This window comes from Opisthocomus hoazin, chromosome 1 (assembly GCF_030867145.1).
Source record: "Opisthocomus hoazin isolate bOpiHoa1 chromosome 1, bOpiHoa1.hap1, whole genome shotgun sequence".
NCBI lineage: Eukaryota > Metazoa > Chordata > Aves > Opisthocomiformes > Opisthocomidae > Opisthocomus > Opisthocomus hoazin.
In genome coordinates this window covers 21,392,567-21,415,110 of record NC_134414.1, presented here as the reverse complement: position 1 = coordinate 21,415,110, position 22,544 = coordinate 21,392,567, and the positions used below count along the sequence as shown (strand labels likewise).

The 22,544-nt window shown below is 37.2% G+C and overlaps 1 protein-coding gene across 2 annotated transcripts in view; it reads right to left on the bottom strand.

Annotated features, from left to right (window-relative positions):
- CUL5 (cullin 5) overlaps positions 1-22,544 on the bottom strand; it is a 33,861-nt gene that overhangs the window by 9,253 nt on the left and 2,064 nt on the right. For both annotated transcript variants that reach the window (XR_012763683.1, XM_075418370.1), the window contains exons 2-12: positions 17,233-17,342; positions 14,850-14,949; positions 13,310-13,486; positions 10,091-10,232; positions 8,846-8,991; positions 8,689-8,769; positions 7,383-7,476; positions 3,928-4,058; positions 3,509-3,616; positions 2,839-2,903; positions 545-677 (exon numbers count right to left, since the gene is read on the bottom strand). Coding sequence is in view for 1 of the 2 variants with exons in the window: in XM_075418370.1 (XP_075274485.1) it covers positions 545-677; positions 2,839-2,903; positions 3,509-3,616; positions 3,928-4,058; positions 7,383-7,476; positions 8,689-8,769; positions 8,846-8,991; positions 10,091-10,232; positions 13,310-13,486; positions 14,850-14,949; positions 17,233-17,342 (1,287 nt within the window). In the remaining variant the exon portion in view is untranslated. The remainder of the gene's footprint in view (positions 1-544; positions 678-2,838; positions 2,904-3,508; positions 3,617-3,927; positions 4,059-7,382; positions 7,477-8,688; positions 8,770-8,845; positions 8,992-10,090; positions 10,233-13,309; positions 13,487-14,849; positions 14,950-17,232; positions 17,343-22,544) is intronic.

Genomic DNA, 22,544 nt, shown 5'->3' with positions numbered 1-22,544 from the left:
TTTTAACTTATTTGCATTGTCAACCAGACAAGTCTTTGAATACTGATCTAATGCCACTATGAAGACTATGAAGCAGAATAACGCTACTTGACATTGCCTTAAGAGTAACTGTTAATACTACCACAGGCATCAGCTATGAATCTTTCATAGTATCATACCTCCAATGTCTTCATTTGTCAACTGTCAAGAACATTCTTTCACATCAGAAAAGACACTGACACCGGTACACAAGTTTCCTGTATTATTTTCTAGACTAACATTAGCTACTGTAACACATTACGGTCTGATATAGGCATTAATTTAGCATACTAATGTTGTGAACTGACACAGAGACATGAAACGCTGCATGGTTTACAAGACTCAAACACAGACACTTGATGACATAATAAACACTTTTCCCTATTATTACACCTTACATAATAAACACTTTTCCCTATTATTACACCTTACATAACTGTTTTTGAAGATCAAGGCCTCAACCATAAGGAAATAAAACAAACATTCATTCTTCAGAACAATCGAGAAGTAGAAAGCCAAAACATACCACTTCTTTAAGCTTTGCTTCAATTTCTTCAGAGGTTAGTTTTTTGCTTAGTGGTGTTTTTCTTAGCAACATGTCACAGTAATTAGCAAGAAGCTCAGGGCATTTGGATTCAGGCTGTGTTTTCAATCCAACACTAAAAAGAAGAACAACATATCTTCAAACCGCATGGAACCCTGCTATTCTGGAGTAGTCACACTGTTAACAAGACAGACCGCTCTCCTGATCCCCTTGGCAAGGATCCTGGTGGTGAATTCATATCCTTGTTCAACTAATGAGAAATTAGGGATAACTCCCCTTTTCTTCTTGAAAGAATAACTACTACCAAACATTTTCAGACAGCTTCTACAGCTTGATCATTCCAACTGCTTTTAAACTCCAACAACAAAGGAGCATGTTGAAACAACAGTTTCAAACAACTAGATACTGCATGGCAGTTAAGTATTCCAGTAAAGAATTAACAAATGCTGCAGTGAAATGTTTCACTCATCTTGTCAGTACACTCTAACGAAAGTCTCAAGAACAGCCTCCTGCACTGGATTTCACAGACTGCAAAACCCAACACATCTATCGCATAGTAACAGGATGAAATTATTTTGTAACAGGTATAAACAGCAGACTAACAGTTTGGAGATTAAAAGCCGATTAAAGCTGAACAAGATGCTGCTACAGTAGACAGACTGTGGGTCTTCAGAAGGCATGCAAGCACAAGGTCCCGTTCTGAACCTGCGTCTAGACAGGCGACTACCATAGTGCCAAGGACCAATCCCTGCTTCTAGAGTCAGGTGCCACCAATTTGATCACTAGTCTCCAGGGCTCAAAACAAAGGCAATGAGTAAGACAGCAGTTAAGAAGCTGTTGGGATGCCCAGGGACCCAGCGTTCTTGCTCACTCTCTCAGCCTCTCATCAACTAGCGCAGACAGTGCTAGGACTCTTCAGACAACTTGTCCTTTTTAACTCATGAAACAGCTTGCAGGCTAGTTTCTTCTGCCCTCCTAAAGACCATTTGCAGTAAAAGCAGATCACTAGTCTTCTGAATATTACAAGACAGAACCCTTATTTAATCAATGTGTTTCCAGGTTTTTCTGAGCAGAGTCTTCAAGCTCCTGACAGCAATGAAAAATTGCCAAATTCCATATTCTTAGGCTGAACTTAATGGCACAAGTTAAGCAGGATGAAGTTTCATTTCACTTAAACCATGCTGCACACGTAGACAACTCAAAAGAGCTTGGGAAGAAGAATGCTGAACAGAGGACCGTTGCTATCATGGTGGTTTCTCAGAAATCACTAGGCAGGTTTAGCTTTCGGAGTGAAACACAGTTTGAATGAGGTATTGATCTGGATGCTCTCAGGGGAAATGAAAACAGTAGCAGACACCTACTACGCTCCTCTGCCTTGCCTACATCTGTATGAAGCATACAAAGCAGGGACTCAGTCTTTTCTGAAGGTTTTCCTCCAAGAACATAAAACCAGCAAGGCTAATCCCTGGTCCACGCTTATCATTAGTCCAGAACCAAACACAGAATAAGAACCAGAATGCTGAACAGTTATTTACGCCCATCCACCCCTAATGAGAAGTCATTGGAAAGGGAAGCTGACAGCCCAGCTACATAAGCTTTGTTTCTGCAGTAAATCAAACTACAAACTATATAAGCAATCCCAGCCACCTACATAAATACAGATTCCTACTCAAATGGCACATCACACATTAAATGTTAACACTCAGTTAACTGACTGCTACCTTCTCTTAGTAGTTAGTGGAGTGGCTACTGGTTTTTCTTCTTGAGTCACACAGGTCTGCCTGATCTACTGGAATTCATTTAAACTAACCTGGTGAATCCTGCACCGAAACAAACATGTAGCACCCAGACAGGTCACACTCACAGCTGGCACAAGTGGAGCTGGTAAACAGCTTGTGGATGGTTACACCTTAATCAGCCACAGCTATTCCTGTGAAGACTACTGCCTCAGTTTCCCCCCGGACTTTTACGCAAGCTGCAGCAGAGTCATACAGCTCAGGTCTTTGGAATTATTAACCCAGGAAGGTACTATTAAATTCAGCTAACAAACTGACTCATTACCATAAAAGAATACATCCCTAATAAATTTGAGTTTAAATAGGCTATTATTCACTGATCCACTGCCATGGGAAGAGTGTCATACCAGAAGCTGATAAGCAATCTGAAATTCCATAATGCAAAGAACACAAAGCACTTTTTGAAGAGATATTTGAAAAGAGAAGCTCAATTTTTAACAATTTAAAAACTTTGATTCACATGAGGTTTATATGGCTTACCCCTTTTGCTTCAATGGCAATTCAAGTTTAAATATTGTAGCATCATTCACAACTGCTTTGTATGCCTGAAAAATAATTACAGATGATTAGTGCTTCACTCAATTTCTGTCTTTAACATACGATTGAGAAAGGTTTTATTTCTCTTTTTTGATTACTGTAACATGAAATTAATCTGATTTTTTTTCATCAGCCCAAAGTCTGTGGATTTTATTCTCAATATGAGAGTTCAAATCCTATTGACTCCATTTCCCAATAACTGATATTCTGCATTTTTCTCTTTTCTATTAACATCCTACTTTCCTTTAAGCAACAACTTAAGATGGGATTGCATGGACCAGGTTGCATATCTGAAGTCATAAGACTATACCCAAATACATCGTAAATTCTAAACATACACTGCTGAATCAGACATTAAGGTGCTCAGTACAAAGATCATCCTCTGATGTACTCTACAACATCACAAAGCTGAACACAAATGCAAATTTATGCATGACCACAACACAAAATTAAAAGGCAGTATGTCGGTAGTAAGTTTCATCAACATTTTAGTCTGCATATTTACTACAGTAAGAGCAGCGTCTAGATTTAACAGTGAATGGGCACAAGGGTTTCATAATATGAATTACAACAATTACTCCACTGAAAACAAAGGATCAGCAGAAACACCTACCTTATCTCTTGCAGTAAGAAATCTTGGATCATCTTGAAAAGCTTCTTTAACCAATTTACTAAATCGATTAAATAGTGTGAGTAATTGCTCTACGTATTTCTCAGAATCCTAAAGAGGCAAAAACAAAACAACAAAAAAAATGAGGCTCCATAGAATTCAGTGTGAGCTTGCATATAAGCATCCCATGCACTTAATTTATAACCTTTTCTTTATGCAAATTCGATTCACATTTTAAAGCTACAACTGGAAACATAAAGATTCTAAAGACCTTTAAAACTTTCAGTGAATAAAAATTTTATGTTTAAACATAAAATCTTCAAACATTATTTCCATTCACATGTATGCCCCACAATTAGACAGTATTTAACTTCTGCAAAGTTGTTTTTTCACTGTTATTTTATTAAAAAGCATAAACTTACAGTAGTAATAGTTTCAGCAGCTGCTACCATATCTGCAAGTCCAGCACTAACAATATGTTCTTCCAAGTCTTTTAGCATAGGCTCTATGCCATTCGGAACTTTATCCATCAGTGAAAACATTAAATGCAACTCTGAAAGATACAAATACTGATAAAGCCACCAGTCAAAGATCTGTAAAAAAAACAAATACACTGCACTTCTGCTAGGGTATCTCAAGTGGAACACTGAATATAAGATATATATATATAGATATAAAGAAAAATAATCCAATCCATCCCCCAAAAGCAAACATGTTTTGAATACTGTTCTAATTCTGATCCCACAAGGAAACTCTTGTGAAGGCAAAGAGAGACATTTATTGCAACGTATTATTTGCTTATGCATATAATATCACAGGCTTGAATAAACCCCCCTAAAGTCAACGGCAATCTAGATTAAGTCCAGGTTCTCAGTGTAGCTGCCTTAAAATCCCTGGCAAAAATGGGTCTCTTTCAGTTGGAAGCCTACATGCAGGAAATTGTATGGATTCAAGATACTTCAATTTTTTTTAAATTAAACCCAAACAGAGCTGTCTTTGTGTATCTTCCAAGCCCATCTACAATGTTTTGTGTTAATTAAAAGCATGCCAAATTCTGAAGTAACCAAAACTGACTAAGATAAACAGGATTTTTCCTCTATATTCTCCCAGAGAGTTTATTTAGTTTTTCCAAAAATTACCAGTTCAAAAACTTTAAAAACTGATACGGTTTATTTGTCTACTTTTTGTGAAGGTATTTCAACACTGAAAAAAAAAAAAAAAGTACTGAAACATCAATAATCTTGAAAAAGCTGTCCACAAAGGAGCACCTGGATCAAGGCCACCAGATTGTTTTAGAGAGACCACAGAGATTTGAACTAAACACAGCAAAGGATTGTGGTTAATGAAGCAGAACAAACTGATCATGGATTCCGATTCTTTTTTTGACAGGAAAAAAATAGATAGATTTGCTTAGTTCTTCAATGTCACTTTTACTGTGAAAGGAGACAACAGCCAGAGGCTCTGTCTTTGTTTTCTTCTCTGCAATACTTTTGTCAGCGACATCTGCAAGATCCCGTCCCACTGAGTATAAAATACATGTTATCAACTTCTGTATCCCAACAACACTTGCAAAACCGAATAGAAAAAGCAATGCACAGAGAGGACAAAGTCCTTTTAGAACACAACAATGCAAATTGAAGAATGGAAACTATCAACAACTGTCAACAAGAACTTGCAATGCTATCAGAGACAGCTCAATATGGGCTAAACTATGGGATTTCAGGAACCAGAACAAATTGCAGAGGTATTCTCAGTGCAATTTAGAGGTATCGTAAGTGATAGCAGCACTGTTTTACATAGGCAAGTCCAAAAAGCTCACTCAACTTTTACTGGATCTTTTTGGTAAGAGGAAGAGATGGCAGAAAAAAGGAAATTAAAAGATATATTAAAGGGTTATACATCTGTTTCTGTAAACTAGTGATGGCATGAATAATTCAAGAAAAAAATTCATTGGTTTCCCCTAACAAATGGTGGCAAAGGAAGACTTCAGGCGAATCCCTAAAACTGTAGGAATATGAAAAAAACAGATTCTCTAAAAACAGATTTCAAAGTAACAAAACCAAAGGAACATTTCACTGGAATTTCTCTCAGAATACATTATGACATTGAAAAGGAAACAAATCCATCTTGTAGTCACTGGGGTACTTAATCAAGTTCTGTTTTCATTTTGTATTCATAAAAGCCAAGTTTACTTTTTATTTCTGTTATGAAGTACTTCAAGAATAAAATTTAGGCCTCCCATTCGCAATACTATAAGCAAACAAAACCACACTAAGCCAATTCTGAAGAGCATTTGCAAGTTACGACATCTTTGGTAGTTTTCAGTTGGAAAACATTATGCCTGCCTTCCTTTGCATGGCACGTAAATATCAAGTACTTCACGTAACAGAATATTTTACAGTAGTGCCCAGCTCATAACCAAAAAACCCAGCCCTTTCTTGTCAGATGCTGTTTAATAAAGTAAACATCATGAAATTCTTTGAGGCAAATATCAGAAAGACACATGCATTAGCGAAGTACAGCAGAGGGTACTATCCGATGTATGTATTACTATGTATAGCTCCAGTCTAAATAAATTTCTAATCATCTGCACCTGTACCTTTCATTAAAACATTTTAAACAGCATAGGTGGGGGGGGGGGTAGGGGAAGATTTGAAAGAGATGCTTGAGTTCTTCTCTACTAAACAGAACAGAAGTATTTTGCAACCAAGCAGTACCACGGGGCAGACGCAGCCACAAGCGAAGAGAGGACTGTGTGAACACTTCAACAAGTTTCTGAAGAAAGATGCTTTGGATGCTATAGATGAACCCTTCTGAAGATCTACATTTATACAAGCCTCCTGTATTCTCACAAAGGCTGTAACATACACTCGTAAGAAGTTTGGTGGCTTTCTAGATTTAGCTCTGGACTACTGCCAGAAATCATGCTGCTACACGAACAGATCAGTATGACATAGTTTTGCGGTCAAATATTTTCTGAAATGCTAGCTTTGCAAGTAAGTATTTTCTCCACTAAGTCATAAAACAGTTTTCAAATTTGCATAGAAATGAAAACTTATATAGACATTAGTAAGTTTTCCCTTGCTGCAGGACACTGAGACTTCAAAAAAAGCAAATCAACCTGTGATTTCAGCTTTTTTTTTTTTTTTAATTTCCTTACTTAAATTATGACATTTTAATGACTTATCTAGTTTGGTTTATCATACAAGACCAACACAAGACTTTTGAATCACACTAACCTCTCTATTTATGGCAGCAAAGTTAAAAAAACTTTTGAAAACTTCAAAAAGGCACGCCAAGCTAGCTTTCAACACTCAGTGACCTACTGGCTGTGAAACCAGATGGAAAACTTGCAGAGATTTTGTTGATTGACCTACTGGTCCTGCAACAATCAGAATAAGAACATCTTCTCCCTGCTTTTCACAAAAAACAGCTTTATAAAGAGATGTTTCACTTTTTTTCCAGGGGCAAGAGGGTAGTGGGGGTGGAATGAAGGGAAGTGTTTGTATCTGAACTATCCAAATAAAAAATAAGACACATGCACCATTTACCAGAGTTGTTCAACTTGAGGAAAATAAGTTGTAGGAAAAATAAATAAAATAGAGCACAAAATATTATTTTCTTTCAAATAAGATGAGAGCTATCCAGTCATTCAAATTAGGGTATTATACATACACATTTCAGAAGTGATATAAAAAAAATACTAACCAATGATGGCCATTTTCTGTGGATAAAGTAGCCCACATGCAGTAATATTTTATCTATGACACACTGCCACCATCTATCAAAAACAGTAATTCGATACGTCTATGAACAGATCTATTTTTATGCAGCTGATGCTGAGTTCATCCTGCACTGTTCTTGAAGCTTCACTTACTTTCTGTTTCATTTCGTTTGATCATGCCTTGGCATTCAGCTAAAATAGTCTCTTTGAAAGATGTCACCAGAGCATTGACGCAGCACTCCATTAGCTGAAATATATTAAACACAGAATTAGCTTGTTTAGCCATCCGAACACCAGTCTGACCTCTCTCAAGTTTGCCATGACACAAAATCCTGCCTGTTCTTAACAACTGTGCTCTACAAAATCATTAATTCATTCACTGTTTCATAAAAGTATGTGTAGTTTGAATAAAATCTATACATGAAACTGTATTTCTTCAAACCCTGTAAGTTAGTAAATGTGGTACACTCTCTTCCAAACCAGTAATGAGCTTAATATTTCTGTCGCCTCTTTTCTCTCAAGGGAGTCATTACTTTTGGAACACCAACTACCCTACTTAGTTTCCAAGTATACATCCAAGAGCTAAGAATAGTTCTCATTCCAGCATACCCTATTTGGACCAGGCTGGTTGGCTTGAACAAGACACTATGGCGAGATCTAGAACAGAAACTGCTTGTACATGTCAGGACCGTCTCTCTTTTGTTGGCCTCTCTGTACGGGTTTCATTTTGCACTGCTATAAATTGTATGATTTACAACTTAACAAAAGACATAAAACACATCTTGATCCACTGCAGAAAATTCAGATTTAAAGGGTATTTATTTAAAATTACCTGTTTCCTGAACTAATTTCAACACAGACAATTACGAACTATTCACTGTAGTTACATCTTCCTCCAGAATCTGTGTAAAATATTGCTCAAGGGGGGGAAGTGAAAGGAAAAAAAGAAAACACATCCATTATATTAAACGGCCATATTGCAGCCTGAGAGGAAATCTAGAACACTTTGACGAAATTTCTATTGCTCCTTTTGATTGCAATGAACAACTACTCTTTCAGGTATTCTAAATGAGCTCTGAGAAACCTTTACCTACTGGATTGATGTTTGAAAGTAAGCTGGCCAAGCTCATTCACTATTAAGCACAGAAAAAAAAAAATTTCATACCTGACTCGAAAGAATAAAAATCAACTTGAGTAAAAACCTGCCCTTCAATCTGAACTTTTGATCTACATGTACTATTAAAACACCTGTAGAAACTGTAAATTGACAGATTGGAAAGAAATACAGATTTTTGCAAGAAAAAAAAAAGGATGATCAAAAAACATAGAATCAACAGTTTTGTATCAATCTACTGCTACCACATAACACTGCAGCACACACAAAAAAAAAATCAAAACTGCAATGTAATACTACTATATAAATGTAAAACACACCAATTTTTCTACACATTATACTTACTGCTTCTACAGAGTTACATTCACGCCTTGTTTCTAAATATCGTAGTGCTCTCTTCTCTTCTTCTTTTAGTTTAGCATCTGCCTGTGCAAAAGTAGAACAGCAATTATTTGAAGTACTAACACTTCCAGAAGAAAGTTACAACAGAATTTTTACTTACATATTTCATATAATTCTGTACACCATTTTGTTGTAAATAAGAAGGAGCCTGTGTTCTATAAAATCTCTCTGTTGAATCCAAATATGCCTTTTCAAAGTTATCCCGATATATCTGAAGTTTATCCTCAGGATTAGAACACAGGTTAACTGCAAAGAGAAAGTCCAAACTTACTCTCAAGTCCTGGAAACTTATGTGGCTAATAACGAGCAAATCTCTCTCGCTAAAGTGAGTCTTGCATTAAAAGGCTGCACTGAACAATTTGAAGTGTCCTATAAACGCACTCTGATCCCTAAAGGTAACCAAAATTGCCCAGTCTTTGCTCCCAAAACATTAACTATAAGGGACCGGAAAGAACTGCATATTTATCTCCAGCATTTTGGTCATTCAAACATGGTAACCAGAAATACACATACAATTGCAAAATCAAAAGGAAACAAGAAAAAAAAAGGGGGGGGGGGGGGACAGGGACAGCAGGGAAGCTCAGCATAATGCCTAATAAAGTGAAAACTTCTCCACCTTACTCAGCAAACAGCTTTTCTTAAACACTGTTCTTAGAATCCCAATGTCTTCATTTTAAGACTTTTTTTTCTTGCAGTAGTTTTTTTCTGTTTTACAAGAATGGAGATGGCAAGCTTACTGCTACCCAGCAGTGGTTTGCACTATTTGAAAAGAAGTTTCCACCTTCCTCTAAACGGTTACAGAGACATAAATAAATAAAGTCCTTAAATGGAGTACACTTTAAAAAAAATTTAGAACTGACATCTATAAAGCTATCAGAGAGTATTAGCAACAAATTCAATTCAACAGGGTACAGAACTCTGCATAAGAGGCAGGCAATGGTGAAATGCCACCGAAGTTTCCGATACACACATCCGTTTTGCAGAGAAGAAAAAGCCTGGGAGCCTTAGATGCAACATGTTGAGCCTTTCTTCTTCCAACTGTCTGAAGAATCAGAAACAATATGGAAAGAGGCACAGACATAAGGTTATATCTGCAACCCTAGAAAGTCAAAAAGTAGTTTGCTCTTTGAAAATATTTCATTTTGCAGTAACTAATAAGTAGCTAAATCGCTTAGAAGTTGAAGGTTTTAAACAGAATTTTATTGGTATCACATATCAACAACAACGAAAAATCAGTACAAGATGCTGAGATAATCATTCCAAGCCTACAACCATACTTGTCCATTTTGTATGATGAAAACTCATTTACTGAGGCGCAACAGAGATCGGTCTGCGCACGACATACCGTATGATTCTCGAACTCCAATAACGAGCTGAGAGTCGAAAGCTTCTCCTAGTCTTTCAGCATGAACTAGCTTCATTGCACTGTCCTGAAGTCTGTTTTTTATATTTGAAAATATGGATTCATTCCATGTATCTAGCATGAGCTGTGTATCAGGAAGAAAAAAAAAAATCCTGTCAGAAAGGTACATGCAGACTCATTTCTGCAGAAGAAATACAAGAGCTCAGAAACAGAAATTAAGCAATTTATAATTTTCAGGTTATACACAGCAGTTCAACTGCCTTAGAACTTGATCTTGCTCTGAACTTGTTACAGAAATAACAGCTTACATTCTAAGCTTACTTTATGTAACTGGAAAGCTAGGGGAAGCAATATTTGATTCAGATATTAATTCCGTAATTCTGTATTAATTATGACACGGTGACATTTCTACAGTTCTCAGTAATCAGTCAAGTAGCTTTTCCAGCAATGAAACGTGTCAGAAGTTGCAATATCAGGGGGTACTTTTGAGCCAAACATCCAAATATAGTTCACTATTTGGCAGGCTCAGTCTTCAACAAAACCAAAAATTCAATGAACATCACAGTTACGTAAAAAAAAAAAAAATGATCATTTTGGATTTATCTAACATGAAAGTTCAATATGCAAATAATGTGTATGTAATTTATAAAAAACTCCAAACGTCATCTAAGCACCGCAAAGTTTTAGAATGAGTTATGGAAATGCCTAACTAATTCCTCATCACTCAAAGGGTCCCTTCATATTCCACTGTGGGGTTTTTTTGGGGTTTTTTTTTTTGTGATTGCTACTGACACTGCTGCAAACGTACTGCATTACCCCTGATCACCAGACCCGATGTGCTGCAGCTGAGCAACGCCAAAAGCTCACTGGCAGGCCAGGCCATACTCATGCCCACCTAAACTCCACCAGCTGTTCAGTAGTAAATACTCAACGTATGCTACATGTTTGTTAAAAGATCTTCATTTGCTTTAGAATTCAAGTTACTGTGATCTTTTTTTTGTTGCCCTTAGACACCGGATCTGTCTCTTTCTATAAGCCACTGAATGCCTAATGATGTCAAACTTCAAAAAATAATTTTTATTTATTCTATCCAACTCATGCCATTTCATTGCTTTAGAGGAAAGCTCAAATTTGCAGTATCTTTGAACTTAGCAGTAACTGCTACGAATGTAATTTAAGCACACCGATTGTCAGGCTACACTGGCAGTGGAAAGCAGGCTGGAATCATAAAATTTACCAGTTCATACTTCACCTCCTGATTGTGAATAAGCTTACTAAAAATGAGCTTAGGATGACTTGACACAGTTGTGTAGTGAAGTTAATAGCAAAGATTAGATGGTCTTGTTCCATTCTTGCTTTGTAAGTTTTAGATTTAATCACAGCAAGCGCCTAATAGAAGTCAGATATTCTTTCAAAAGTGTTAAGTTTACCACCCTTTATTCTTAACTTCTCCATAACTGTCTCTCAATTTCAGCTAAATTTCCACTTCTGACACTGAAGTCATATGTGTTGGAAGGGAATTACTGTTCAAAACATTGGAACATTCTTAGAAGCAAAACTTTATTACACTTCTTCAATTACTTTTTTCACTGTTTTAACATTACTGATATGCCCATTATGGTTGCACTGTACAATTATAGAATTGGTTTATAAGAGCTGAAACAAGTGAAAAATGGGAAACAGTGAGATAAGTCAAGCAACCTGGCAGGCACATTAACAGCTTTATCACAGTCCAACTGCTTTTAGACATTAAGGAGAAGGAAGTTTTACGGAGGTATTTGAAGGAAAACACACATATCATTTTGAGTGACTACATGAAGAACTTCTCAAGCATGGGAAAAGTTTTCACAAGGTGGTTTTTAGAAAACTAGCGAGAACGATGCCAGAAACAGGAAGTGACCTTCAGCAGTGAACATGAAATAGCAAGATAAGTTGGAGACTCGGGGCTTTGATGTCCCGATCATGGGATGGTCCTAACTAGACTCCATATGAGAGATAAGACACATCTCCATCAGCTTCATCCTGAACAAAATCTTAGTTGTTAGACACCAGTTCTTTCTCCCAGTTTCTCCTCACTACTTCCTCCACTCCATCTTGTCTTTTCTTTAATTTCTTAGTTCTCCTGTCTTCTGCATACAGCAGAGGTAAGAGTTCGAGTTTGCCAGATCTTGGAGAGCCTAATAAGGTCACATGCTTTCTCCAATGAACAATGAAAAGAAAAAAAGGTAACTTGAGGTGGTGATTCCTCTCTTCGCTATTCTTCTCTCTTCCTTTTGTTCAAAAGGTATAGAAGATCAAACGTCAAAAATGGAGGGCGAAGAAAAAAACCCTGCCCAAAGTAATGCATTAAAACCATTTTGTTCTTCCCATCCTGTACACAGTTGGACAGTTAAAACTATTTTCAGTACCAAATGAAAGATTGCTAAAGAAATTTCATTTCCCTACAGACCCTTCTGCAATGAAAAGGCATAATGAATGACTTCAAACTAAAGGACTTCACACTTTACAACTGATATGTTCCGTTTTTCTCATAATGAAAAACTAAAGCAATTTCAAGGACCATTATTCATGGGACTTGGAACACTGAGCACTCCACACTCAAAACCTTAGACTTTCTTTATGTGTTTGATATGAAATAGTAAAAAGATTGTATTCACAAGATTCTACATGTCCAATCTTTTCACTGATGTGACTAACAGTCTGGAGGAAAAAGGGGAAATTGAGAGATCAATAGCCATATTTAACTTGAGATGACAGTATTTAATTGGTCATTTATAAAATGCAGACATGTGTCCCAGTTACAATCTTGGCCTAGGGAAATAAACTAGGAGTAGAAAAACTACTCACTTGTATATACAAGTACACTTGCTGCTCAAAAGTATAGAAATAGTAGATGAATTTACAACTGTCTCCCATGCCAAGATTCAAGTCACAATTGAAAAAAAAAAAACAAAGCCAACAAAAGTGCTTTAATCACCTGAACAAAACTGTTACTAGGCAAAGCAAAACTGGAGAAACACAGTGAAATTATTGTGGAGAGAAATAAACAAGTTGCAGGGTTGTTCTGACCTTCACACTGAAGCAAAGGGATACGTCATATTACTTGATCGGTGCAATTTCATCTTCAGCTACAGAATGCCTTCTGTACTATTACTATAAGCAGAACAGTAGGCAACAAAACTCTTAATACCTGTCACTTACCTTTCGAACAATACTGTCTTCTACATTAGACTTCTTGTTGCTGCCCTGCTTGCCCATTAAAGTAATCTCCAACTGACAAAATGGCTTGGGCAAAATATCACACTGTGTGAAGAACTTGCGCCACTCCACTATATATGCTTTTAGCAGAGCTGTATCATCTTGATGACTCAGCACTCTCTGGAGAAGGGGGAGAAGAGGAGGTAATTTATAAACAAATTTCTACACAAAATACGAATTGACTTTGCTTATACTGAAAATAATTCCACGTGTAAAATTCAAATAGACAGATATATCAGTATGAGAAACTCTACATATCTAAGTACCATTTAGTTTAGGGAAGTAGTTATCAACTCATAGCATATGGACCATTTCTAAAGAGTAAATAAAGGTAACAGCAAACAAGTAGTAAGTTTAAATTTTCCTAACGAACCATTTTTTTCTTTTAAGCCATCTGCAAGCCAAAAAGATTAAAAGCCTTTGATCTAAAGGCATGTGCTGGTACAATCACATCTTTAAAAAAACCCCAAACCTGTAACGATTATGTAATATTCTATACAGTCAAAGTTTAATTGAACGGCATCTACTAACCTTTCATTAGACCCAGACATCTGCCTAACACGTGTATTTTATTAATGTCTGGAAACTCCAGCTTCATTGTACAATGACTATCACAGTGCCTAAAACGATACCCCTGAAACAACAGCCAATGCAGACCGTATCAAAGGCCCCAGTTCAGCACAGCATTTATCCATGTAAGCAAGCAAGCTGATGGAACTCAAAAATCAATATTTATATGCCTGGTTATACAAAGGCCTATATAAGAAACAATTTTCCTTTGAGCAAAGCCATAGTGCTGTAAGTCTCCTCACTGAAGAAAGATTTTATAGACTTTCATTTTGTCCTCCTCTAACCTTTGCCATGGGATTTTAGTTTTTTTTTCTTAATCTCACAACAACTCCTTCTAAAATTCCTTATTACAGAAAACACTGTTTGATATACATTTTACAAACACAAAAATTTCCTTTGAATCTATTGATGACTTCAATCATTTGGGGGGAAGCCCAAAAAACTGGACAGCTAAGCTTGCTGAGTCGATAGCACGGGTATTTCTAGTATGTCATACACATGGCTTATTCTAAAGCCATCCATGAACACGTCAGCATAGCACTGAAGCTAGACAAACAAATTTTTTTTCCAGACGGTAATTTCTTATGGAAAATTTTGCCTCAGGAGGTTTTCAAGTAGAAGAATATTCCATAAGTACTGTTGGATAAACAAAAATAATGCTGTGTTTGGGTTTTTTTTTTTAATATAACACAAAAATCATTGCCCACCCCAGTTTCAAGGACTGTGAGAAAACAATAAGCCAATGCAAATGCTCAAGGCTAAGTCTTCTTTTTGTCAACAGAAGTTTGCAGGGTAATTACGATCTCCAGAACATCACAGAATTTCAAACAAAAAAGCAATGCATTTAGATTCAATGAAAGCTGGTTATTTTTCTAACAATATGAACAGAAGTTATGAAACGTTAAGAACTTACCGCTTGTGCCTGTTTAATAAAATCAAGGATGTCTTCCTTCAGAGCCTGATGGATTTTTGCTGGACCTTTATCATCCCACAAGCAAACTGCATGTACATCTCTATAAAAGAATGTATCCACCTTTTAGTAACAGCTACTCAAAGTTTAAGGTTTTAACAGTCATAATTTCAGTATGTCTAAGAAATTAATATACTTTTTATCTATCATTGTCAAACAACACATGGTTAGGTCCCAGTGATGCACGCAAGAAAGCATGTTTGGAGAAGAGACTGAAGCTATAAAAAAGTATTGGAAGCAAGTGACAGCAACCTACCTAGGAAAAGGCCACAGTCGAGAAGGAGAGGTAGAAGCCAATTCTGTTTTCACTATCTATTTAATAATCCTCACTGCATTAAGGACAATTTTTAAAGCTCTTCTTTAAAATCGCTTGCCAGCAGAAGCATTACTACTCAGCCCATATTATTCTAAAATGCTTTCATTAACATGCAGCCTTCACTCACAGATTCACAATCCAAGCACTACAACATCCTTGTGCTACAAAGGAAACATACCTTCCTTGTGAGAAATGTGAGCTTAGGGGCATCAGTAACATAAAAGACATTTTAATTAGTTTAATAAGATCACTTAAATATTTCATGACAGCAGTAGCATTTTAAAGTGAAACCTTACTGTAGAAAAGCTACCAAAATGATTTTTAATGAAGTCAAATAAATTCCTGTTTTTCCTAGCTGACAGCCCAGCAAGTGTAACTTAATTCCTACTTTCTTTCCATACTAAAAACTAAATAAGTTACACTCCTAACCATACATCACATATAATGTGGCCCAGCAAGCCTTTTTTTGACTCATTATGTTCCTCTGGTTCTTCTTCCTCCTTTCAACAATAAGACCACATCTTTGCAGGAAAGCAACTATATAATCTAAAGGTATGACTTTGTTCGTATTAAATCAATACAGTTATTTCAATACAAAAGCATCTTTTTTAGTTTAACTGAAATGACAAAACTGACAAGGTAAAAAGTTCCTCTGACACAGATCAAAGGTGCTGGCCCAGGATTCAGAGAGGTCTACCTAACTTCTGAGACTTACGCAACTTTCACGTGCAGAAAGGTGTTGCTGTATTTAGAATGCCACTATTTCCTGACAGCAATGAAAAAAGCAATACTGGATAATTATACTCAAACAGTAGGCAGAAGACACCTACAGGTTTTGAATTTTTGTTAGAAAGCTTAACAAAGAGCACTGTCCAAAAATAGGAACGTAGGAGAGTGGGATCCTTTCCCTCAATATCCTTAATTTAGCCACAAAGTTACTTAAGTTCTATTTAATAATTCAGCTACAACAAAAATAATAAATGGAAGATTTCAATAACAATGCAGAATTATTGAACTAATTATTAAAAATGAAAGCAATTACTCTGAACTGAATTTGTACCTTAACTGTACCATGCTTCTGGCAACTACTACAGCCATGACATCATAAGACTTTAAAACTCATTACATGATAAACTACCTTTCCTTTTGGTTGGCAGAAAAGTGTGACAAGTGCAGTAAGATGGGTGTAAAAAGAATCACTGCACCATCCTCATGGAAGAGCAATAAAGATACAAACTGCTACAAGACTGCATTTAAATAAAAAACTCCTCTGTGACAGATTTTAAAAAACAGAAGGAGATGCTGCAGATTTAAGCCACAACTGTATTTCAGGGAAAACAACTAGGTTCAGACAAAGATTATTTCAGATATACTTTTGATATATATGTTTTAATTCACTTCCATATTATGTTGGCAAAGGTCACACAATATATTTTAAGAAAAAAAAATCACTGAACAGGTAGCAACTTCTGGCTTTTTGGAAGGAGGAAAACAGCAGGTTTTGTAGAAAATACAATAATGCAAACACTGTCTGAAAAATGTAGTATTCTTAGGGCATAAAACTATTCAAATTATACCAGTCAAACTGCATTACCCTGTTACTTCAGTAGCATTCTTAAGTGATTTTAGGAGAAAGACATTCAAATCAGAATAATGTAACCTTCGGCAAAACTGCCTTTAAATGAACTTACTGCCAAAGCAGTAAACAACATCTTGTCTCTAATTCTAACAAAAGCTTTGTGGGCAGGTACAAAACTTGCTTACTACGATCAGCTGAAGTCAAAAGCTCTGGTGTTGTTTCTCCACCCTATCTGCAAAGATCTGAATCCCAACAAAACTGTACTCTTGCCTACACCACTGCAAACGTGCACACTTACCACTTAATAAAACTAGTACTCATGTTCTCTGTGTTCCCACATAGTCTGTCCCACGTGACTTCTGTATCAGAAGCAGTACCATAATTGTATTCCCACTACGCAGAAGGATGCAAGATACTAAAAAATTACTTACGAAAACAGATCAAACCATTGCTGTTTTGTGACAGACTCCTGACGAAGAAGTTTCAGAACAATAGGGCGCATGAAATCCCATTTGTCTTCAAACTGAAGTGAACCTTTATTCTAAAAGGAACAGAAAAATTAAATAAGAAACTGTCTTATTAACAATAAAGTTATCTTTCAGGACTGCAGTTTCTACAGTTAATGTAAAAATTCTTCTTCTCAGAGGCGTCTCTCATAAGCTAGCATCTGACCTACACTACCATGGCTGAACAACACTTTTCACAGTAAGTATTATTCTAAAAAGTGACAGAGTTACTATTTATTTCTTCGAGAAGCAGACTGCCAACTTCTTCCCTTATTCACTGCATTAGCTACAAAGCAACAAGTTCTAGCAAGTGTTCTTCACCTGTTAATGGAGTTATACATCGACAACATGACTGATACTCAGTCTGCTTCGTTGCCCCAGCCAAGATACATGCAAGGAAAGTCATGAGGCAGAGCTACAAACCCATCTTGAATAAATTACCATGACCAAAATGGCAGCCAGGCATCAGGAGCAGTACCCACGGATGCTGCCACATACCTTTTTTCTCCACTGTGCATTTGGCATCAGCAGCAAAGAGGGAGGAAGGAAGCAGAGTAACGTAGGAGCTGCTGTATCACAGACTCCCTTCCTGTGGGTTAACTGGCCATAGGCAGTTTGACAGGCAAGGCTACAGTTGGTACAGATAAAAATTATTTACATCGTGCTGAAAAATCTAATCCAAGGTGACTTTTTCAAAGTTACAATGCAAATCAAGAGGAAAGCTAAAGAAATAAAGTGGTCCCATACCATTCTGATTATTCTCACCGTAGAATACGGGCTGACTTCTGTTATTAAACAAACAAACAAACAAACAAACACCTTAAGAGAAAAATAACCGTTCTATTGCATATGTTGTAATCCTATTTGCTTACAGCTCCACATTTTAAAAAGAAAAACCTGCAATTAAAGAAAATGTTGATTGAGAGTTCTGTGGCAGAAAGACTACCGGTTAAGCTATCTGCAGTGTTATGTTCCAATGCCCTGTTTACTGCTGAACAGATCATTGTCTTGGCTACCCATACTACATTCGACATAATTCACTTCAAATACAGTAAATAATACAGTCTAACTACTTGAAATTCTGACACGCGCTCTGTTCTGACGCTAACACCTCTTCAAACAAGCACAGGCAGCACATCAGGGTCTCTCAACCATCTCCTTGTATTAACTTCTACATGGAAATTTACAATTAAATCTGTTCTTTAATATTCAGAATAAGCATAGTTTGGAAACTGTATCCCCTGCTGCTCTTAAGTGCAAAGATGTCTCATCTTCAAGTTATAAAGATCCAGCAGGCATCACAGTAACTATTTGTACAGCAACAGGACCTGGAGGCCTCACAGCATCATCAAACCATTGCCGTAGGTATTGAACATGGGTCTCATGGAAGCAGCACACCCCCCCCCATTTGATAAAGTTTATAATTCTTTCAACATTACAAAAAAAACAAACCAAAACAAAAAAAAACCCCATGGGGGTAAAAAAGGTTCTCCCATTCAGAGAGACAGTTTTGCCCATTCTCTTCATCAAAGGGGTTGTCAAGCACTGGAACAGGCTGCCCAGGGAAGTGGCTGAGTCACCATCCCTGGAGGTGTTTAAAAGATGTGTAGATGTGGTGCTTAGGGACACGTTTTAGTGCTGGACTTGGCAGTGGTAGGTTTACAGTTGGACTCAATCATCTTAAAGGTCCTTTCCGATCTAAATGATTCTATGATTCTTCCATTGTAAAAAAACAAAGAAACAAAAATTTGAATGCATCACCTTTGAAAATCATCAGCTGCATGCTTCCCCCACACAGAGCTGGCTTTACAATTATTCCCTAGACTTTGGTGAGTTGCTCTAATCTTTCCTATTCCTGTGAAAAAGATTAGTTTTCTACTTGCAGATATTTCTGTTCCCAGTCACTCTTTGCAGGATAATGAACTTGAAAGACGCACTGCTGAACAGTTAGAAGTTGCCGAAAAGGCATTATAAAACAAGTAAAACAAACTACTTCCTCAGAAGTTTTCCTTGGGAGTGAAACTTCAGAGTGGATCCCATAAGTTTTCTGGAAGAGGTAAAAAGCCTGTTCTGCAATTCTGGAGAAGACCAACTCAGCCCTTCGCTGAAAAAAGCTGAAAATAAAATCCAAGTACACCAGCTTTGTGAATAAGAGTGGTTTCACTGTGAAACATGGGGGGGGAATTGCAAACACCAGTGTTTACATGATTTAGATTGCGATTACCTAGCTCATGCTAAGAAGCACACATAAAACTCCATTTCAGTTGTAAAAACTGCATGTCCACTTATATGGAACACGTACCCTCTTAAAAAGAATTCCCCAAATAAAGCTTGACAGAAAATGCCATTAGGGAAGTTTAGAACTTTGTTTCCTATAGCAGTAAAACTTATCCCCCATCCTTCCCTCCTTTATTCCTAAATTAAGCAGAAGATGAAACAAAATTAAGGGAATAAAAATCCCACTCAACTAAACTGTTCTTTAATTTCAATAAACAATTCAACATCTAGATAGATTCAGGCTTCCACAACCATTAATCTTACGTTCCTCAAGAAGAAAGGGTGCATAACGCCACTTATTGTGTGTCGTTCACATTCATTAACTCTACCCCTATTAGTGCAAGAGAAAACCACATTTTATGGTAGAAGAGAAGGTCAAACAGTGGTAATTCGTAGTTACCAAAGTCACACACACACCAGTGACCCAGACAACACGAGGAACCCAGTTCCCACTTTGCTGAGCCACCCACAAACCCATGCAATTTCTGAGCAACACTTCCTGGGTAACTTTTCTTTCTGAGCTTGTTGCCTCAAACCACAGTTCCCAAGGGAAGGTTAGCAGGAAGGTAAGTCAGACCTTTGAGGTAATAAAATCACTCCACTTATCAAACCTTCTCTGAAAACACGGATTACGAATGATAGCAGTACCCTGTCTAAGCAACCATTCTAGGAGCGTGAAATGTAATGCTTTGAAAAATAACTGCACTTATGAAATATTTTATGTTTCAAAAGTCACTTCACTAAATTTGCCCACAGATATTTAAATTTCCATTTTAACACTAAACTGACTTGAAATATACACTACTTCACAGACTATATTGAACCATATACTACAACTCCACTCTTCGAACTTACTTCTTCCTGTTCTTCACTTCTATGCATCAGCACCTCAGCACAACGGTTTAGGATAGCAGACGAAAACCCTCCCAGGCTATGTTGGTGGGTATTACACAGAATTAGTGCAACGATGCAAGAGGAGTTGTTCCACTAACCAGTTCTCCTGATTTGGGTATCGTCACACAACACAAAATTCCTCTCCTTAACTGTAAGCAAGGGAAGCACAGCAGAAGCAGGCACAGAGTACAGTATAAGAGCCTAAACAAACACAGAATACAACAAGGCAAAGCAATATAACAAGACCTCCACACTACTGTGCCTCTGAACCTTGAAACGTCTATTTGGACATTCAGCGCTCTTTACTGCAAACTCTATGTTTAGGCCACATACAAATTCAGCCTTGATCTCTGACAGATGCTCCAAACAGTACAGTAAAAAGCAACAACCTCTGCATCTTATTGTACATCTCATCTACACATACGTAACATCTCCACCTTTACTATGTCACCATTTTCAGACACTATATTTATATTCAGGCTAGTTCACAGAGGGATGAAGTACAAAATATGACATCCTAGACTGAAATAAGCATGAAGACACACTGTCTGATTAATTTCTGCTATAAGCAGCTCTAAAAATCAGCGTAATGATTGTAGCGAAGTTACTATACAAAGCAGAAAAGTAGCCACAGGTAAAGCTTTGCCATGTAACTAACTAGTGTGCAACATTCTCTAGCTTCTTAAAGATATCCTAATTGGAAACAGACAGGAAGAAACAGACAAACTTAAAATGTAGGTCTAGAAATATGTACTTTGTAAGTTGAAAAATTCACAAACTTCAGATGTGTTTCCAGTTGTCAGTGACAGAGGCGTGAGGTCAAAAAAAAAAAAGCTGAAACCAACGCACAGGTAAACAATGATTCTCATTTCACTTAAGTCTATGGAAAATCTACTGCCTCCTTTGCTTCTTCCATCCTAACACCAGGCTCAAGCTGCATTTAATCTTGCAAGGACAGACTCTCACATTTGCTGGCAGCTCCAGTAAAGCTCTACAGAAGTGTCAAGATCTGCTAGCATGATACATCTACAGGTTTTCTTTGTGCTGCAATAAGCTGAGGTGCTTTCTGTTCAGAAACTGCAGAAAACCTCATGTATCTTCATGTCACGTGAGTGAATTGGTCTAGAACATCTTGTCACTCCAAACGGAACAGGTTACAAGTCCAACACACCCCCTGAAACAAAGCATCCCACTTTGAAAGTGCCAGAGTCGCTGGTACATTGAGAGAAGAAACTCCAGGGGACTCACCTAGAAATGGCTCAGTCACCTGCAGCAAAGCCACGGCCTCAACGTGGAAGAGCAGTTCTGCTACAGGCAGGGTACGCACGAGCTTACCATGTAATGGCCAGGTCTTACTAAGTGCTTCAGTATTTTCACCATGTTACAATTTGTTGGATCTCACCAGGATTCAACATATGATTGGTCATTCTCATTTTGCATTAAAGAAGGCTGAGAACATGCTTCTCACTAAAACAATAATTTACAATTAGGAAAACTGTGCGCTAGTGGAGTTTAAACGATGCCCTTTACAATTACAACAGCCAGTCAGATTTGCATTCAGCTAATATCCGTTACTAGAATAAGAAAAGAGTATTTCACTTCACTTTCTCAACTATGTAGAAAGTCAAACGAGGATGGGGGGAAAACCAGAGAAAGCTCTTAGTTCCTGTTCATCCTAGCAAAAAAAAGACCTGTCTAAACCCAATTCAGATTTGATTATTGCAGGCTTGTCTGGAAAGGATATGGAAAAACCTTACAGGTTTTAACACCTCTCCTTTCTCACCCAGGGATATTTACGGTGCTGAGACGTTGCTTTTTTTCCCCCCTAAAGCAGAAGTACGTTTCACAGCCTCTACCGGCACAAGGCACTGCCAATCAACACTAACCTGGAATCAACAGTTTGCTTCTCTGTGAACACTCTGATGAGCAGAGCTGGGGCACAAAAGCCTTTATCTAGTGCCAATTCTTCCATTGGCTTATTGTGTCATTATAAACAAAGTCAAATCACTGTATAATCTTACCTTTTGTAATGCAGGACTCCTACTTTATTGTCTTTAGAAAACTCA